This window comes from Phycodurus eques, chromosome 14 (assembly GCF_024500275.1).
Source record: "Phycodurus eques isolate BA_2022a chromosome 14, UOR_Pequ_1.1, whole genome shotgun sequence".
In the NCBI taxonomy this organism is placed as follows: Eukaryota; Metazoa; Chordata; class Actinopteri; order Syngnathiformes; family Syngnathidae; genus Phycodurus; species Phycodurus eques.
In genome coordinates, this window is record NC_084538.1 from 7,948,945 (window position 1) to 7,967,074 (window position 18,130).

The window sequence follows — 18,130 nt, forward strand, 5'->3', positions numbered from 1 at the left end:
ATGAAACACAGACAATAGGAGGGAGGTGTATCTAAAACAAAAACAACCTTCCAACAAACCTTCCATTCATATATCCTAACTTTAAAAAATCATCGAGCCATTGAACTGACCAACCTTTCATTCATCCACTGTCAAACATTAACTATCAGTCCAACAACCAGCTAACCTTTCTTTCTTCAACACTTTAACCCTAAAACTAATCCTAACAGTCTTCAACCCTCAAATTACAGTATGTGCATCCATTAAAGAACCAATCATTCACTCGTCCACCCTTCAAACCAAAAATCCATGCATCCATCATCCACCCTGTAAAACGCGTCAAACAAATGTCATCCAACCACTTTTCAAATCGGGCAGTTCATCAAACCCACCGTTTCAGCCATCCACTTTTTGAATGCATTCATACATTGAACAATCAACCTTCTAGCCAATATCCATCCAACCAATCAACCTGTCATTTATCCACCCTTCAACACTCAAATCCATCTATCCATCAAAGCAACCGACCTTTCAATTCATCCACCATTGAAGCCTAGAAACCACCCATCAATTCATTAAACTCACCAAACTTCGATACATATCCTTTTAAGCCTCAAAGCATCCATCCATCCATACTCTTATCCACCACCCTTCATTCCAAAAATCCATCCATCAAACAGATCCACCCTCAGATCAAATAATTTCCATCCATCCACCTGGCATCATCTGTTGTTCTGGCAACTTCAGACTTTTACGCACCATAAACTCGACCTCACACTCTGACCTTGTTTAGCAGATTCGGTTCTGTGCTCTGGCAGTTACGCCGGCCGCTCCCCAGCCCAAACTGAGAGCGGTCAATATCACGGACGCCTGCCAGGTGAGGTCTGCTCAGGTTTAATTGATGCACAGTCGAGCGGGGGAGGCAGGAAGAGAGGCCGGCCGGTGTAACTATCGGGGCCGGGCTAAACTATTCCTGGTGGGGTTCACTTGGCCAACTGCTGAGCCTGCGTGCCGGCGGAATAGCTCGTGCTACAAAATGGTTCAGGGGATTGATTTGACAGCTAATTTACCGAGAGGATTTGCATAAGGCCTTGCGCTAATAAGGCGGGCTTTTCTATCTTCCCCCGCCCCCCGCCCCCTTTGTCTTTCACAGCTATCTTTGACGGCTCCTTCCTTCCCTTTCAACAAATAGTAACAGATTATGTATGCGAATTAGGAAGACAAGAGATTTAAATTGGATATCGATTTAGGGAATAAAGCCTTGTGTCTTCTCCTGTTAATGCTTGTGTTTAAATGATTGATTCACAATGTCACACTTTACATCCTACTGACTGTGCGTCGAGCTGTGTTTGGGGTCGGCGCTCTGTATTGAGCTTTTTCTGCTGCTAAATACTCGCATCACCGACACACAAAGAGACCTGATGACAATCTCTCTGGGTCCTAATGCGAGCCAGGTGGGGGCTTTCAGAAAGGACAAATCCTCGACACATAATACAGCTGGACTCCTTACAGAAGAGACAAAATTGTGATTCGTATCGCTGAGTGGGTGGGCGGAGGACCAAAAAAAGCATTCTCTCTGTATCGTACAGTCAACCCATAGGAAACATTTACCATTTACATAGAAGTACCAGAATTGAGTTGTTGTGTGCATAACATCTGATTTAACCTTGTCACATTTTCCCATTCTGGCATACACACGCTTGGGAAAGGGAACGCTCATCTATCAGTATGGGTCGGTAACTCACTGTTCATGTTCTTGAAGATGTTGAGGATGGGCAGGATCTGTCGGTAGTAGGGCACCAGGGTTTCTCCCACCGTGTCGCCGGACATCACAAGATGCTGCAATACTTTCAGGGTGGTGCAGATCACCTGACGGTTCCTCGTGTTTAGGGCATCTGGAAGCCAGAAGTCAGATATTGAGGTCTAAAAGCAAAAGCCTACAAGTTGGACCAACAGTGGAATGCCGTTGAATTTGAATAAAAAGTTCAGGAAAAAAAAATAAAGCCTGGACGTTCACACAAGACCAGAGTTTGAACTGCAGTCTTCCATCAGCGTATTACAGAGGAACACATCGTACCTCACGACACCTCAGCGCTGAAGAAACGTCAGAAAAAAGTCAAAGAAAAAGCCAAACATTATTACAAGTCTTCCCAAAGAAGGGCTAGTCTCCAAAAGATCTTACACAAAGCTGCAAGACAATGAAGTCTGACAATGAAGTAGGTTCATGTAAAGGTTGTGTTTTGTTTTTACATTTCACATTTACAGTGCTTAATTTATTTTTATAGCGATAGACTTTTACACTTCACATATACAAATAGGAATGTTAACAAAATGTGCGATGCTCATCAATGACACAAATCACCTTCAAACATCTTCGTCAATAATGTTAAGACCCGGTGTTTTACTGCTTAACTTATTCTTACACCATTTTCTTTTTCTTTTCTGTTGTCATTGTGGGGTGTTTGTGTGTAGAATATTGAAGGGTGAAAATTAATATAATAAATTTTGGAATAAGGCTGTAACACAAAATGTGGTAAAAGTGAAGCACTGTGAATACTTTACACTGCTATTCTTATTGTATTATTGAAAATGGTTATCTTATTTTTGCACATGAATGACAGTTATGGATGCTAATAACCTGGAGAGAAAACAACGCATGTACAGTTAGTATATGTTTCTGGAATGGATTATCTCACTTTCCATTATTTATGTGAATTTTTTTTCTTAATCGAAATCCCCAATACAGACGCTTACTCTAGCTAAAAGACAGAACACACTCCCTTCCCATTTTCTTTGTGGCTTGTCTGCAATCACTGATACCAAATCCACTGGGGAGGCCAGCGCTAATGAGAGCCAATCACAGAGCTATTTGGCCTTCAGCTACACTTAACTCCATCTCCAGCTACCCTGGAGAACAAAAGGTGGTGGAAGAGTCCAAGGGCGGAAGAGATCACGAGCGACAAACCCGGTGAAAGAAAGTGGGGAAAACAACTAAATGTCAGGGGAAGGCATATAAAGGGATGTGATTGACAGAGAGGGCGACGGGTTGGAAAACAACCTTTAAGTGCCAAAGACTTACATGCTTTTGTTAATATATATATATGTCCTACATTATTACATTAGGGCCCAAGCATGCGGTGCAAAGGCCCTGTTAAAATTGTCTTTCTGAGGCTAAATAAATCGATCGGTATTTTGAGGGCTTTCAATGCTCAAACATTCTCCTAATTTGTATCCGTGTACATCTTAGTTAGTAAGGGTGTAGCCCCTACCCTTAATTGTATTAATAGTTTCTGAAAGGGACTTAAATAATACAGTATAAAGATGCGAAATACAAAATAATCACTAAAAGTTAACATATTATGAAGATATGGGGCCAATACCGGTTCTGACAGCGCCACCACAACTCGGCTCGGGCCACCACTCAGAAAAGGCTTCAAGTTGGACGCTGTTGTCAAAATATTGCATTGTCATTTCATGCACACCTCTACACAGAGAATCTACTAGTGCATCAGACTACTTGTTCATGCGTAGTGTGCACTAGCTGGAAATGTATTAGGGCAAGAGAAAGCATGATAAGATAAAAAGTCAGGTCAAAATCAGATCGATAAAAACGGGAGTAAAGTTAATAAAATGTGTGTGAGGAATATGGTATTTGCGCGAATAGATACCGTAAGATAAAGGCCTAAACATGTAGTCACATGACCTACCACTGACCAAGTGGCCTCCAACATGCAAAAGCATAAACGCAATCATCAAATGTCTTCGCCCTTGTGGACTGGATTGTGGAGTGGATGATGGAGAGCATTTTAGAGGCAATACGACTATTTTTGTTGCTACTGCTGGGTACCTTGCAATAAATAACCGCTATTTTCTACCAGTACATGTAAATATTTATGTAACATCAATTGAAGCCACCACACACACATATATACACACATACACACACACACATTCCTGAAAGGCAGTATGCAATGCAATATATCATAATAGTAGCAAAAAGAACAAAAATAAATTCAGCTACAAAATTATTCATAACCTGGACATTTTTTCAGATAGAGTGGATTTGTTTTTGTTTATTTGAACATCTTTTATCTGGAAATGAAGTTACATGACCAACATTATTGGTCCCCTTTCAGTGTTTAACATTTGGACAATGAAACGTGAAAAGTGGAACACAATCTGATCCAAGTTCCAAGCTGTTTTCAATTCTGCGTGATGGTCTACCGAAACCAAGGTCGAACTTTCTGGCTGTAATTCCAAAAGGTAAGTTTGGCGCAAACGCAACACCATCCCTAAAGTGAAGCATGGTGGTGGCAGCATCCTGCTTTGGGGGTTGGAGGTTTATTTTTATTTCCCCTCTCTAAAAATAAATTAATCGAGTTATACAGGCTATAAGGAAAATGTTCTGAATTGATTTACCTTGGTTTCTTTTATATATTGTAAAAACCTCGCATATGAACAAGGGTGTGTCAACCTTTTATATCCCTATGATTGATTGGGAACCAGTCCAGGGTAAACCCCGCCTCTCACCCAAAGTCATCTGCTTTAGGCTCCAGCTCAACCTCGACCCTATAGAGCAGGGGTGTCAAACTCATTTTTGTCTCGGGCCGCATTGTAGTTATGATTTCCCTCAGAGGGCTGTTAGAACAGTGAAATGTTTAATCACCAAATCATATTATTACAATTACACAACAAATTACACAATCAAACTGATAAACTTGATTGTTTTTAGCAAATAATCATGAACTTAGAATTTTATGGCGTTCCAAAAAAGCTGGGACAGGGTCATGTTTACCACTGTGTTACATCACCTTTTCTTTTAACAACATTCAATAAACGTTTGGGAACTGAGGACACTAATTGTTGAAGCTTTGTAGGTGGAATTCTTTCCCATTCTTGTCTGTTGTACAACTTCAGCTGTTCAACAGTCCGGGGTCTCCGTTGTCGTATTTTACGCTACATATGGCGCCACAAATTTTCAATGGGAGACAGGTCTGGACTGCAGGCAGGCCAGTCTAGTAACCCCACTCTTTTACTACGAAGCCACGCTGTTGTAACACGTGCAGAATGTGGTTTGGCATTGTCCTGCTGAAATAAGAATGGGCGTCCATGACAGAGATGTTGCTTGGATGGCAGCATATGTTTCTCCAAAACCTGTATGTACCTTTCAGCATTAATGGTGCCTTAAGTTACCCATGCTATTGGCACTAACACAGCCCCATACCATCACAGATGCTGGCTTTTGAACTTTGGGTCCACAACAGTCCGGATGGTTCTTTTCCTCTTTGGCCCAGAGGAAATGACGTCCACAATTTCCAAAAACAACAAAAATGTGGACTCGTCGGACCACAGAACACCTTTGCACTTTGTGTCAGTCAATCTTAGATGAGCTCGGGCCCAGAGAAGCCGGTGGCGTTTCATTGTGTTTTTGATAAATGGCTTTTGCTTTGCATAGTAGACTTTCAAGTTGCACTTACGGATGTAGTGCCGAACTGTATTTACTGACATTGGTTTTCTGAAGTGTTCCTGAGCCCATGTGGTGATATCCTTTCCACATTGATGTCGGTTTGTGATGCAGTGCCGCCTGAGGGATCGAAGGTCACGGGCATTCAATGTTGGTTTTCGGCCTTGCCGCTTACATGCAGTGATTTATCCATGTTGTCGGAACCTTTTGATGATATTATGGACCGTAGATGATGAAATCCCTAAATTCCTTGCAATTGTACGTTGAGGAACATTGTCCTTGAACTGTTCGACTATTTTCTCACGCACTTGTTCACAAAGAGGTGAACCTCACCCCATATTTGCTTGTGAATAACTGAGCAATTCAGGGAAGCTCCTTTTATACCGAATCATGGCACCCACCTGTTCCCAATTAGCCTGTTCACCTGTGGGATGTTCCAAACAGATGTTTGATGAGCATTCCTCAACTTTCTCAGTCTTTTTTGCCACCTGTCCCTTCTTTTTTGGAATGTGTTGCAGCCATAAAATTCGAAGTTAAATGATTATTTTTTAAAAACAATAACTTTATCAGTTTGAACATTAAATATCTTCTCTTTGTAGTGTATTCAATTAGATATAGGTTGAACATGATTTGCAAATCATTGTATTCTGTTTTTATTTATGTTTAACACAACATCCCAACGTCATTGGAAATGGGGTTGTAGCTTTGAAATCAGAAGGATAATAGTTTGTTCAAGTTACTGTAGAAGAAGGCTTTGGGAATAGAAAAATGCAATATTATCAACATTAGTTTTTATTATTATGACAATTTGGAATTTGGGTACACATTTGACCAAAAATCATGGAAGTTAACGAGCATAAATGATGTGGCGGGCCGCATCTGGCCCCCAGGCCTTGAGTTTGACCCCTATGCTATAGAGGCTGAGCGCAAAAGGGAAAGGATGGCAAGATTGACCGATGTGTTTGTCTAGTTTACAGGCGCTGTTTGCCTAATATTCGCATGCCGACTCTAATCCTCAGCGACTGAAGACGAGCACGTCATTAATTAAGACTCGCTGGTGGGGAGCGTGGTTGTAATAGAGTTGCAAATCGCCGTCATGCTGAGTCAAAGCCGGTTGATGCAAGGCAGCACATGAATGAGGCAAAGGCCAAACAGGTCAAGGTGCTTGGGGTCCATAAATGACTATATAGCGGATTGCAGCAAATAGTGTCCGGGGGTGTTTATTTACTCAACTCCAGATGGGTGGATGTGACTATTATATTGAAATTCTTAATGTTTATGCAATTATTGGAAAAATATTAAACAGACTGGGTAGAACAAATAAGTCGCGTAGCTCACCGGAACATAAACATACCGTTGACACACGCAACATTGTGAAGCGACCACATGTCAATCATTGTTTCAGTTAATAGTGTGTGTACAACACATGGTAATTTCAGTTCATTTGAGAGACTGTTTACATGTTGTAGGTGATGCTGTTTTGGTTAGCTAAGGAGTTCAAATTGATCCACCATTTAAACTTTCCTTGTGAGACCAGTTGCATCTATGAACTGAAATAATTACATGTACCGTATGCAAACAAGGGACAGGGACCTGTAGTTGAGATGTATTCATTACTAATTGTGGCATGGCATCTGGCCACAACTCGGTGAAATATGGACGCACACAACATGCCAGTCCCCTGGAACGCTAATCATCCTTGAAGACACCATCTCCTTATAACGTAAGATCATCAAGATTTAATACTGCACAGGGAAGTTGATTAGAGACTATATATGTAACTCGGTAGATGCTGCTGTTTTGGTTAGCATTAGGAATCAAATGGGCATAGAGGTATTCTTTTAAATGTCTGTGTAAAGAATTGCGTTCATGAACTGACCTGTTTTTTTTTTTTCCATAAAGGAGGCATGTACAGTGGTGCCTTGAGATACGTTTAATTTATTCAGTGACCACACTAGTATCTCAAATCATATTTCCCCATTGAAATGAATGGAAATGTAATCAATCCGTTACAGCATCCCCAAAAACACCTGAAACTTGTCTTTTAACATGTTTTTTCATAAGAAAAAAATGCATTTAACAGTACTGTACTGTACTGTAATGTATAAAAACACAGTAATAACATTTGCTCTCCACATAACCTGCAACACCTGGAAAATGTGAGCGCCAAACACGACTACACCTGATGTATTGTCCTTCCTTGTTCTTGTTCTTCTTCTGTGGGTTCTATTTGCAGTTGGCAAACCAGCTTAATGGCACATTACTGCCACCAACTGATATTGCCCTTCCACAGCAAGGAAACCAATGTGAACTGATGGACGACAAATATTTGAGGAAATACGCTCTAATCTGGATGCACACAACACTGTGGATCAACCACGTGTCAGATGCCGTAAAAGATGGCATCTTTGCATAACGCAAGATCACTGTTAATACTGTGCAGGGAAGTCATTGACAAACTCTTTGGGTACCTAGGTAGGTGCTGCTGTTTTTGTGAGCAAAAAATGGGTTCCACAGTTAACTCTTGTATGTGTCTGAACAATATGTCTATGAACTGAAATAATTACTTTATTTTATTTTTTTACAGGGAAAAGACTGTGTATTTGAGGTGGATCTATGCTATGGACAATATCGAGTGACTGATTCCATCGCACTGGATGCCATCCCACCACCGCCTCCTCAGCATTCCCACCGTCACGCCGGATGGACACGCGTGCAGATATCTGCCATTGTCACGAGAAGGCGGAATGTACGATGACAGAAGTTTGAAACCTACATAACAAACAATAAAATTCTAATTACCAGCCAGCGCAAACAATTTTCCCTGCTGTGACATTTGGACCACAGAACCGTTCAATTATTCATCAGCATTCTCGGCTTGCTGGAAGAGAGGCCAAAAAAAATGTAGAAAGTGGGGGGAGTAGGAGGGTACTGATGTATTATTGCTGCTATAAAACCTCTGTCTGGACAAATCTGAATAGCATAATCGAGCATTCACACCCTGTTTCATATTTAGAGTGAAAAATAAAACACCAGTGACCTTGTATACAATTACCAGGCGGTGGGGGGGAGACAAAATAAAAATTAAAAAATAAATCACAAATAAGGTGTCATTCTGGGAATGATTTAATAATTCGGTAATTTGGATCAGCGCCAAATTACAATTTAGTAGACCCACCTGCTGCTGTACATATGCCTTAATGGTATATTAACGATTCCTCAATTATTCACAAAGATCCTAATCATCTTAAAAATGAAGAAATATAGGATCTGTACCAAAATATATTCCTTTCTTATCTTTCTTTCTTTTGAAAATTGCTTTCGTAGCTTGTTTGTAATCCTGCAAACAAACAAATGAAAACATAACCAACCTCCTAAGTCATGGTTTGAAGTTGTTTATTTTGTCTTTTGATAATGAAGCCAAAAAGTTAACACTAACCTAACCCGTTAATGTACACAAAATGTGTCTCATATACTATTACTATAGCATAGATCACAGTGTGGAGCGACCATGCGTCAGAGTCGACTGTAACTGTAACACTAATCGATAAAAGATGCCGCCTCCGTGTAATGCAAGATCATCGTTAACACTGCACACTTTAATTCATCTGAGAACCCGTTTATCTGCTTCAGTGCTACTGTTAGCAACAGAGTTGCTAACGGGCTCAGCATAGAGCTCTTTAATGTCCATGTGAACAATAGTGTTGATGAACTAGAATAATTAGAGTCACGACCTGTTTTCATTTACTTGATTGAAAAAGGGTCTATTAGAGGGAGACGTTTAGCTGTCGAGAACGGGAGGATGCCTGCTGGGATACATTGTGGTTGACTACCATCGCGCGTTTCAAGATTTCAGGGGAAATGGCTACATTATTGCAGCTTTAAGGCTAAAGGAAGACGTACGACGGGGGGAAAGTGGAGTCTTGGAGAATTCATGATACTGTAACGCCAGGCAGAGTCTACTTCATTGTGTATTCTCACCGGGTGACCTGCATTCATCATCAAAATTCACCAGAGCCTGACGCGACTCGTGGCTGTGCAGATAAGAGGCTGGCAGCCACATTGTAGGTGTAATAACGTCAGCGGAGGCGAAAAATATATATGTTGCCATTTTGGACTAGAGACAGGCTTTTTCCTTTTTTGGTATCCTCCTTTAACCCCCTTATAATTAATCTGCAATAGGGACACGGACTGCTGCCTTGCGGATGCAAAAACTAGACAAGATTTTTTTTTCTTTTTTAATAACTCGAAAAGTTAATAAGGAGTATGTAATTTTAAATTCCATTATCAGTGGAAAGTATGGCTTTTCACCAGCAGCAGTCACCTTTGCTCAGACTCCCCAAATGTAAACGAGCAAAGCTGCTGAGGGCTTTCAATCCATAGACTAATGTATGTGCAAAGTGGGCGCATCCAGTAATCTGAATATGTGAAAAGATGGCACATTAGCTACTTTATGCCACATTAGAGAGTGCCGGGATCACATTTAATGTCACAATTCAGTGTTTCATTATGGCAGTGCTGTTGTTGTATCTGAATTTTATGCCAAGACTCTCATCGCAGTGCATCTAACACCCAAAGATGGTAGCGATAACTAACATTTTCTGGAAAAAAATATGCGACAAAAATAAGGTTGCGAAGGGGTGGAAAATTTTCAGTGAATTTCCAGAAAGTTTCCAGGAGATTTCCATGCGAAGTTAAGATAGGGAATTTTGGAAAGCTATTATATTCAAACATAAATATAATTTTTTTTTGTAGTTTTGTCATAAGGAGACAAATGCCAAATAATACAATTAAATTTGTCATTTGAAAACGAATAAGTAGCGGGCCAGTGTTACAACAGGTAACGTGGTGGCCACTGGCCAGACACAACGGCATACTACCTGTCTGTGGCGTGCAAATGTGGTGCGCGTGTACGCGACGGTGCCGCAATAATAGCGTGTCCTATCTGGAAGAAGCAGTTAATTATGTTGCAGCAGGCAGCCGATCAAATTGCAGCATTGGAACCCAAATGGGATTCTTAACAATGATTGAGACCGCATCAGAGCGCTCACTCGCTGTCTCTCTCTCTCTCTCTCTCTCTCTCTCGCTTTCTAAGAAGACTTTCAACCATCACAACATGCACGTGCGCAAATGAAATTTTGAATCGCACAAGCTGAAAAAAAGGTCGGATAGGCGACCTGCTTTATTAATTCTTTAAGCTCTTTATTGCCAATCCAAGTTGAACTTTTAACATAAACCTGGGAGAATTACTGTGTATTTAACCAAACCAAATAATTCTGCTCACTTGATGCTAACACGCAATGCAAAATACCATAGACAGGCTTATTAAAATAGCCTCAATGTTGCGGTAGTAATAACTCTGTAAACAATGGATTATTTGAACCCAAACAGTGCAGCAACAGATGTAGACAGACAATACAGCAATTGTCATGGGCATATATTCCTTCTTCTCTGTAAAAAACTAGAGATAAGTGGCGGCGGTGCCCTCCAAAAGAGACATTTTGGGTGTACTAAAATAAAGAGCTGGATCCCGACAACTTCTTTGTCCACCCAAGACGTCCTCCCCTGCCCAGATAGCTTTATTGTCTATTTTGGAGGTCTTCCACCTTGAGACGTGACCTTTCCTTCTGTCGGACAAACTCGAGTGTGTACGCGTGGAAAAGTAAACCAGGCGCGCGAGGCGACGACACGGCTAAAAGTAGCTGGTGGCGGCATTGGCAGTAGATTATCGAGCGTGCTTTTAGAGGCACCTTGTTCCGGCCAACCCTTGGGGTTGGTGTAAGAATAGGAAAAGGTATGACCGCTTCGCCGCGCGACGACATCACATGGCGGCTGGTGTAGTAATGTTAGAAGGCGTCGTCGCAGTGTGAATGTATGAGACGGAAATAATTCCTGTTATTTTAGATGCATATAAGAAAACAATAACATGATTTTTTTTTGGGGAGAAAAAAATCACTTATTCACTTTTTTTGTTCCCCATATGATGGCATCTATATGTAGTAACAACTCCTTTTGAGGGGCTGTCAATCATTTGCAAATTTTCATTGTCGAGCGAGATTTCACATAACGTCTCGTGCAACATCGTGCATGATGGCAGTTCAAATGTGTTTGTGTGACTTCTGGAATATCTGTTGCCAAAAAAGCCAAAGAAAAAGCCAAAAGTGCAAATTGAGCACTAATTAATGTTCACTGATCTGAGTCATGCTGAGGTCTCGCTTAATATGTCAAAATCTCGCATTTTCTATACAGATGCTAATGTAATTAGCACGCAGCTAAAAGTAGTTAATAGTAGCAAATGATTAGCTTGAAAATGCCCAGATGCTTTTAAAACAAACGTCACATTCTTAGTCTCCATCATGTGCGGGTAAGTAGTTTAAATGTATTTTTTCATTAGTTTCTGCACATGATGCATTAACATCATATAGGCATCTAGTGCTAATTGCAAATTATGAAACTTAAAAGAGAAGCTGCGACAAGAAACTAAATTATAATACAGACAAGTGAACAAAGACAAGTTGTACCACATGACACTAAATGGGGAGATAAGAGTAGCGCAAAGATTACTACTCTGTCAAACAAAATATTAATTTCAGATCCGCCTGAGACGAGAGTAGGCTGATTAAAGGGTAATGCAACGTATCAAAACAGTGAATAATTGAATAGTGAAATGCTACATTAAAGATGCGGTAAAACTTTAAGAGGATAAGAAGACTGTCAGTCAGTTATGAAGAACTAATGATATATATTATGCTTAGGCAATTTGTTGCAAGATTCACTTTGATAGGAATTAGTGTTGTGTGTTTGTACTGAAATATAGTACAAAATAAATTTTACATGGTCTAAATGGGTTAATTATGGAAAAGGGAAAAATCAGTAAGCGGATGGGACTTTCCAAACTGTAGATTAGAGGTGGGCAATCTACAGCCTGTGGGCCTCATATGGTCGTTGAGAGGATTGGTTCAAGATTGGAACTTGTGTAGCCGAGTTATTAGAGTTTTGTGATTCATTGTGAATCCTCCAAATTTGCATACCATATTTGTAATCAAGCATCACCCATCTGACTAGTCCAATTCATCCAGTTTGGTATCAATCAGGTAAATCAGCAAAAAGTCATTTGTTCAGGTATGATGGCTAAAAATGGCCAATCTGCTAAAATGGCACCTTCAAACCAAAATGGCCAACTACCCAATGCATGTGTGCAGTGTCCCGTGCCAATGGAACACACTAGTGATGGTTGCTCCTATTTTCGTGTTTTAATGGTGAATCCTCAAATTTTGCCGCCAAACCAGCATACGCATTTTTGCCGAATCTGGTTGAGTTTTTTTAAAGAGTTCCTAATAGGCTAGCTAGTAAAGAGACAGTAAGTTCTTCTGTGCTCAAGCCCTATCATAAAATCTCTGAAAAAGCAACACATTAAACCCACAAATGCTTAGAATACATAATAATAAACATTTATTACAGTAGCCCCTCCCTGACTCACTCTTGATGGGAATGATTAGCTGCGGGATGACGGGCTGAATCTTGGGTCCGCCGTGCTCCAGCAGGTCATGGATGCCCTGGCGGGCGAAGAACTCATACGGGTGTGCCGTCTCGCATAAACCGTCGAAGAGCAGAGGCAGGAAGTGGTGATAGTCCAGTTTCCCAATCTCCACCTGAGGGGGGACATTTTTCAATTATAATACTTCATGTTTCAGACCGCATCCCCCCCCTCCCCCGCCGCGTTGTCTCACGACCGTCCAGTTTTGTCCACGGTGGCCCAAAACGGGGCTGCCATAACTGCCGGGAACGGAAAACGTAAACGTGGCTTTACTGAAAACCTTGCCTGTATGGTTAATAAAGTGTTATGATGGCGACAGTTTGACTGTGAAACAGATGAATTCACTTTACATTGTTTTCTATGGGGAACAATATTAAAATGTGAAAAAATTGATGAGATTGTCTGTTAGTTGTAGATGCTGACGCATAAACATATGCGCGACATATGCACACACTCTGGCTGGAGCCAGCTGTTCAGGATCACCACACAGAGATATGGCCTTGTGTGAGCTGACATTCTAACACCTGTTTACACCATTTTACCAGACTAAAAAAAAAAACCATAACTAAAGATATACAGAAGTGAATGTGAACAGCAGCAAGTATTGTCAGCAGCATTGTATGTGGCTAGCAATGGTGATATAAATCATAAACCATAACAAATACATTCATGAAAAAAACAATTGATTGCTGAAATGCATGACCTAGTTTACTTCCCACACTGCTCTTCTCACCAATAATGGTCCCTTTGCCCCAGTTAAAATGAGTTTTTAGAGGAAGTGATGTCGTTTGAAATGTCACAGTAATTTTGATGCGTCGCTGTCTCGGAATTTTGTCCCATAAGAGCGATTGGTGGATATTTTTCCACTGAAGCTTTTCAGCCAATCAGAGAAGGGGTTCCATGAGTTGCAGATAAAATGAGATGGTCGAGGAGATATGTTGAAAAATAATTCAAGTTTTAGTGTTTTACTGTAATTTGGGGGCGATTTTTGACCAGATTTTCCATAGGGGATATCACACAAAAACATTTCACAAAAAGGCAAATTTTTTCAACGCGAAAAAAATATATTTCTCCATAACCCATCATCTGATTTTAAAAATTATTGCTGCATCGTAGTTAGGGTGAAGTGGCTGTTTCAACTATTTTTTATATTTTGCAGTTTTGGGAAATGCTGTCACGTGGCTACGATTATGGCTACGATGCATACTAAGTGAATGTGAACAGCAGCAAAAGTATTCAGCAGCATTGTGATACATGTATGTATGTATATATATATATATATATATATATATATATATATATATATATATATATATATAGTCTATACTGTATAAGGTATAAGCAGCTGAAAATGCAGAGACACAATAGGGGTTGTTGATGAAGACCAGCGGTAACAGCTGCACCAAAGTCCTTGAACGCAGCATGAAGAAATAACCCGAAATGTTAAATGTGTCAGTTGGCCGTACAGTGGGTCGAGTTACCGAGTGTGTATTTTTAACGCGGCGTCAGCTGTGGCGCAGCGTCCCAGCGGCACAATTGTTGGGCGCAAGGGTTAGAGGTGGAAGGGCGGATGCTGTTCGTCATGTGATGAAAGGCAATCTCTCTGCTGCAAAAGCAAATAGCCCCCCTTGAAGACCCAAAGGACAGCTGAAGCAGCCATGAGGAGACACACACACACTCACACACACACACACATTGCCTGCAGGGTCACACTGCTCCGTGCTCAAATGTCACCCAGGCAATGACGCTTTCAAGTCACCGGGACTTCAAAAGCAGGGCTAGACATCCTCCCAGGCCCCTTCCTCTCCACCGTGAGGGTAAACAGAGAGATGACGGAAGGAGGCAGGACGGAGAAATGGCAAGATGACACTGACTAATTGCTTTGAGGCGATTTGCCGGCCAACCTTGACCTTTGTCTGCGCTTGGTCGGGATCGTCATTGTCAGTCAGAATCAGAACAAAAGCAAACATGAGTCCACATAGTAGAAATAGAAGTAGAAGAAGTAGTCGTAGAAGTAGAAGTCAAAGAAGAAGAAAAAGAAGAAGTCTGAAGTCACGCTCAGGGAATAATCACAAAAAAAAACCTCAATTTTTCAAGAGCCCATCATTCGATTTTCATTATTTTTGGTGTGTTGTACTCAGGTTGAAGTGGTTTTGGGGAACTCTTGTCACGTTGCTAGTACCAGATTAACAACATTTCAATTCATTTCAATGGGGAATGTTGACTTGATATACGTCGTAAAATGAGTTACGAGCTTGGTGACGGAATGAATTAGACTTGTAAGTCAAGGCACCACTGTACATTTAAGGCAGCATTTCCCTCGAAAATATTGGTCAAACTCCAACATGCTGGAAGGTGAGCTAGTTGCATGTATTGCCTTGTTACTCATCATCAGGCAGTTGTTGCGAGCCTTTGCTGTATAGTGCCCTAGCCGTTCATTTAACACTCACGGCGCATTAGCGGGCCTTACACATTTAAATCTCGGCTAGTATGTTGCACAGCTGCCACACTGTAGGAATAATTGCTCGGGCACCTTCTGAAGACACCTCTGGAGCCGGCAATGCTCTTCATCAAAATAACATAAACAATCCACTTCGGGAACGTGTGCACATTGGAGCTGGCATGCGGGCGCTCGGCAAACACCTTCACACACTCAATCAGCGGCGTTTGACGTCTGCGTCTTGTATCCGCTATCGATCGCTCGCTACGGGTTTGTTTGTCTTCAGATGCCTGCGTGAATCCTCCCTCGGAGTCCAAGGGAGTCAATGGGAGCGCTGCAGAGGCAAGTACCAGCAATTAGCCTTTGGACACAGACACACACACACACACACACACACACCTACACACGCACATTTGCAAGTTTGCAGTGGTCAGCAGGGAAGGACGTGAAGCAAGCCCTTTGCTTCTGAGACGGAGGCCGTTGGCAGCCACCGGAGAGCAGCAGGATGCCACTTTAAATACACAACGGCTGGACGTGATTGTGTACAGAGGCGTGTGTGAATGTGCGCGTGGGCGGTTGAAAATGCAGCGCCTCGTCGCATACTCGCGTGTGTACGTGTTTGCGTGTGTGTGTGTGTGTGCGTGCGTGCGACCATGCGATAAGCTGCCGGGCTGCTTTGCCCGGGTGGGCGTGAGTCACGTCTGTTAGCTAAGCAGGCTACGTAGCAGTATTGAAAATGCAAAGAAAAACATGAAAAAGTGAAACATGAAAAATACTTGTGTTTGCATGAGTTTAGTGTGTCCCTGGAGTAATTGCTACAAAGAGCCAACTAACGCAAACATACAGCAGAAACTTCAAAGGTAGAACCCAGTCCCTTTCAATGCCGCTTGTTGACTTCTATACTCCAATAATAGGGACAGAGCTCTGCCGCAAAGAGCAAATCAAGTGAGAGGAATTGACTCGCTCCTAAAAATGTTGCTAATTGCCTATGTCCTGTTGACCCAGGAACTCTTTCATTCACTTTCCTTTATTTGCTATGAGGAAAATAAAACGTGTGAAATCCCAAGTACACTCCGACTGAACTCGTACACTGACGTATGGCATGAAAAGACGCATAAAAAGAAAAATGCATCGAAAGAACATAACAGAAGTGAGGCACGAAAAATAACAAGACGTACACCACACAGGTTCGCATCAGTCATCAGCGTTGTGTTCTTGAGAAAACACCGATAAGAAGCGTTGACACTTTTTGGAAACACGGAGTCACTTTCTCGAGGCAAGTTCTGTTCCCGAGTGGGGAAATATGAGAACTTGGTATTACTATCACTATTTTTGTGCCTATTTGACAGTCGTTGTTTAACACCCAACTGGAGTCCTCATTTCAAGTCACTTCAAGAAGAGCGCATGATAACTCGATTTGATTGGATACCCAACATATGGTTGATGAGACCATTTTTAGGCTTTTAAAGGTAACATATCACGGCTGTGAAAAAAATAAATAATAATCGACTAACTTGGCTAAGTTGACTTTTTTTTTTTGTGTGTGTGGTGTTTTTTAAATTTTTCCCAAAAACTTGTATCATTGGAAGGTTTGTTCAAATACATTGGAATTATATTCTGATGATTGATGACTTGAAAATGATGCCAACTGTCATTTGTATTAACTATTTTAGACAAAAATATAATTTGCATAATAATTTGGAAATCAGTGCATACCGTATCTACGATATACTGTTTATCGTTATATCCCACAACGCTAATCCAGTTATATGAGTTATTCAATTAATCGTTTAAGCCTTAGTTGCATGCACAGATTAGTGTTAGTTTCTGATAAACGGCAAATCACATCACAGCCAGAAAACCCTGTATGAACTTTAGCTATGTGCTGTCAGCAATAAAAAAGAGCAATGGGACTGATCATTCAGCAGCATCCCGCGGCAGGCATACAAATTCAATCAACTTAAATGTGTTTTTATTACCGACTGGTTAGAGTGTCTGCCTCACAGTTCTGAGGTCCGGGGTTCAATCCCCGTCCCCGCCTGTGTGGAGTTTGCATGTTCTCCCCGTGCCTGCGTGGGTTTTCTAAGGGCACTCCGGTTTCCTCCCACATCCCAAAAACATGCGTGGTCGGTTAATTGACGACTCTAAATTGCCCGTAGTTATGAATTTGAGTGCGAATGGTTGTTTGTTTCTATGTGCCCTGCGATTGGCTGGCAACCAGTTCAGGTTGTACCCCACCTCCTGCCCGATGATAGCTGGGATAGGCTCCAGCACTCCCGCGACCCTTGTGAGGAGAAGCGGCTCAGAAAATGGATGGACGGATGTATGGATGTGTTTTTATCATAAAGGTGAGTCCCTTAAAACAGGGGTGGTGACCATTTAATTTGAATCCCATTAAAATAAAATTACATGTTTCGCCTGGTCCTTCATGTTTTCTTTAAGGAATTGTACCCATCTTACAAATTCTGCCTGGGTAATCAAACATATGAGCACAAGTGTGTGTTTTCTAATTTACTAAATAAAGGTAGGGCTATTAATTTCAAAATAAGAGCAAGTAAATTAAAACAAAGTATTACGTGTTCAAATAAAGTGCTTAACTTCAGAATAATTATTTGAAAAAAACTAACAAAATACAGATAATACTTCATGTTTTGATCATATGGGTAGAAGTAAAATCATGCATTGTAAAAATGCATTATACATTGGTAGA

At 41.2% G+C, this 18,130-nt stretch overlaps 1 protein-coding gene across 1 annotated transcript in view; it reads right to left on the reverse strand.

Moving 5' to 3' along the window:
• pacrg (PARK2 co-regulated) overlaps nucleotides 1–18,130 on the reverse strand; it is a 154,926-nt gene that overhangs the window by 60,483 nt on the left and 76,313 nt on the right. The window contains exons 3-4 of the mRNA XM_061697293.1: nucleotides 12,924–13,095; nucleotides 1,725–1,874 (exon numbers count right to left, since the gene is read on the reverse strand). Of these exons, the coding sequence (XP_061553277.1) occupies nucleotides 1,725–1,874; nucleotides 12,924–13,095 (322 nt within the window). The remainder of the gene's footprint in view (nucleotides 1–1,724; nucleotides 1,875–12,923; nucleotides 13,096–18,130) is intronic.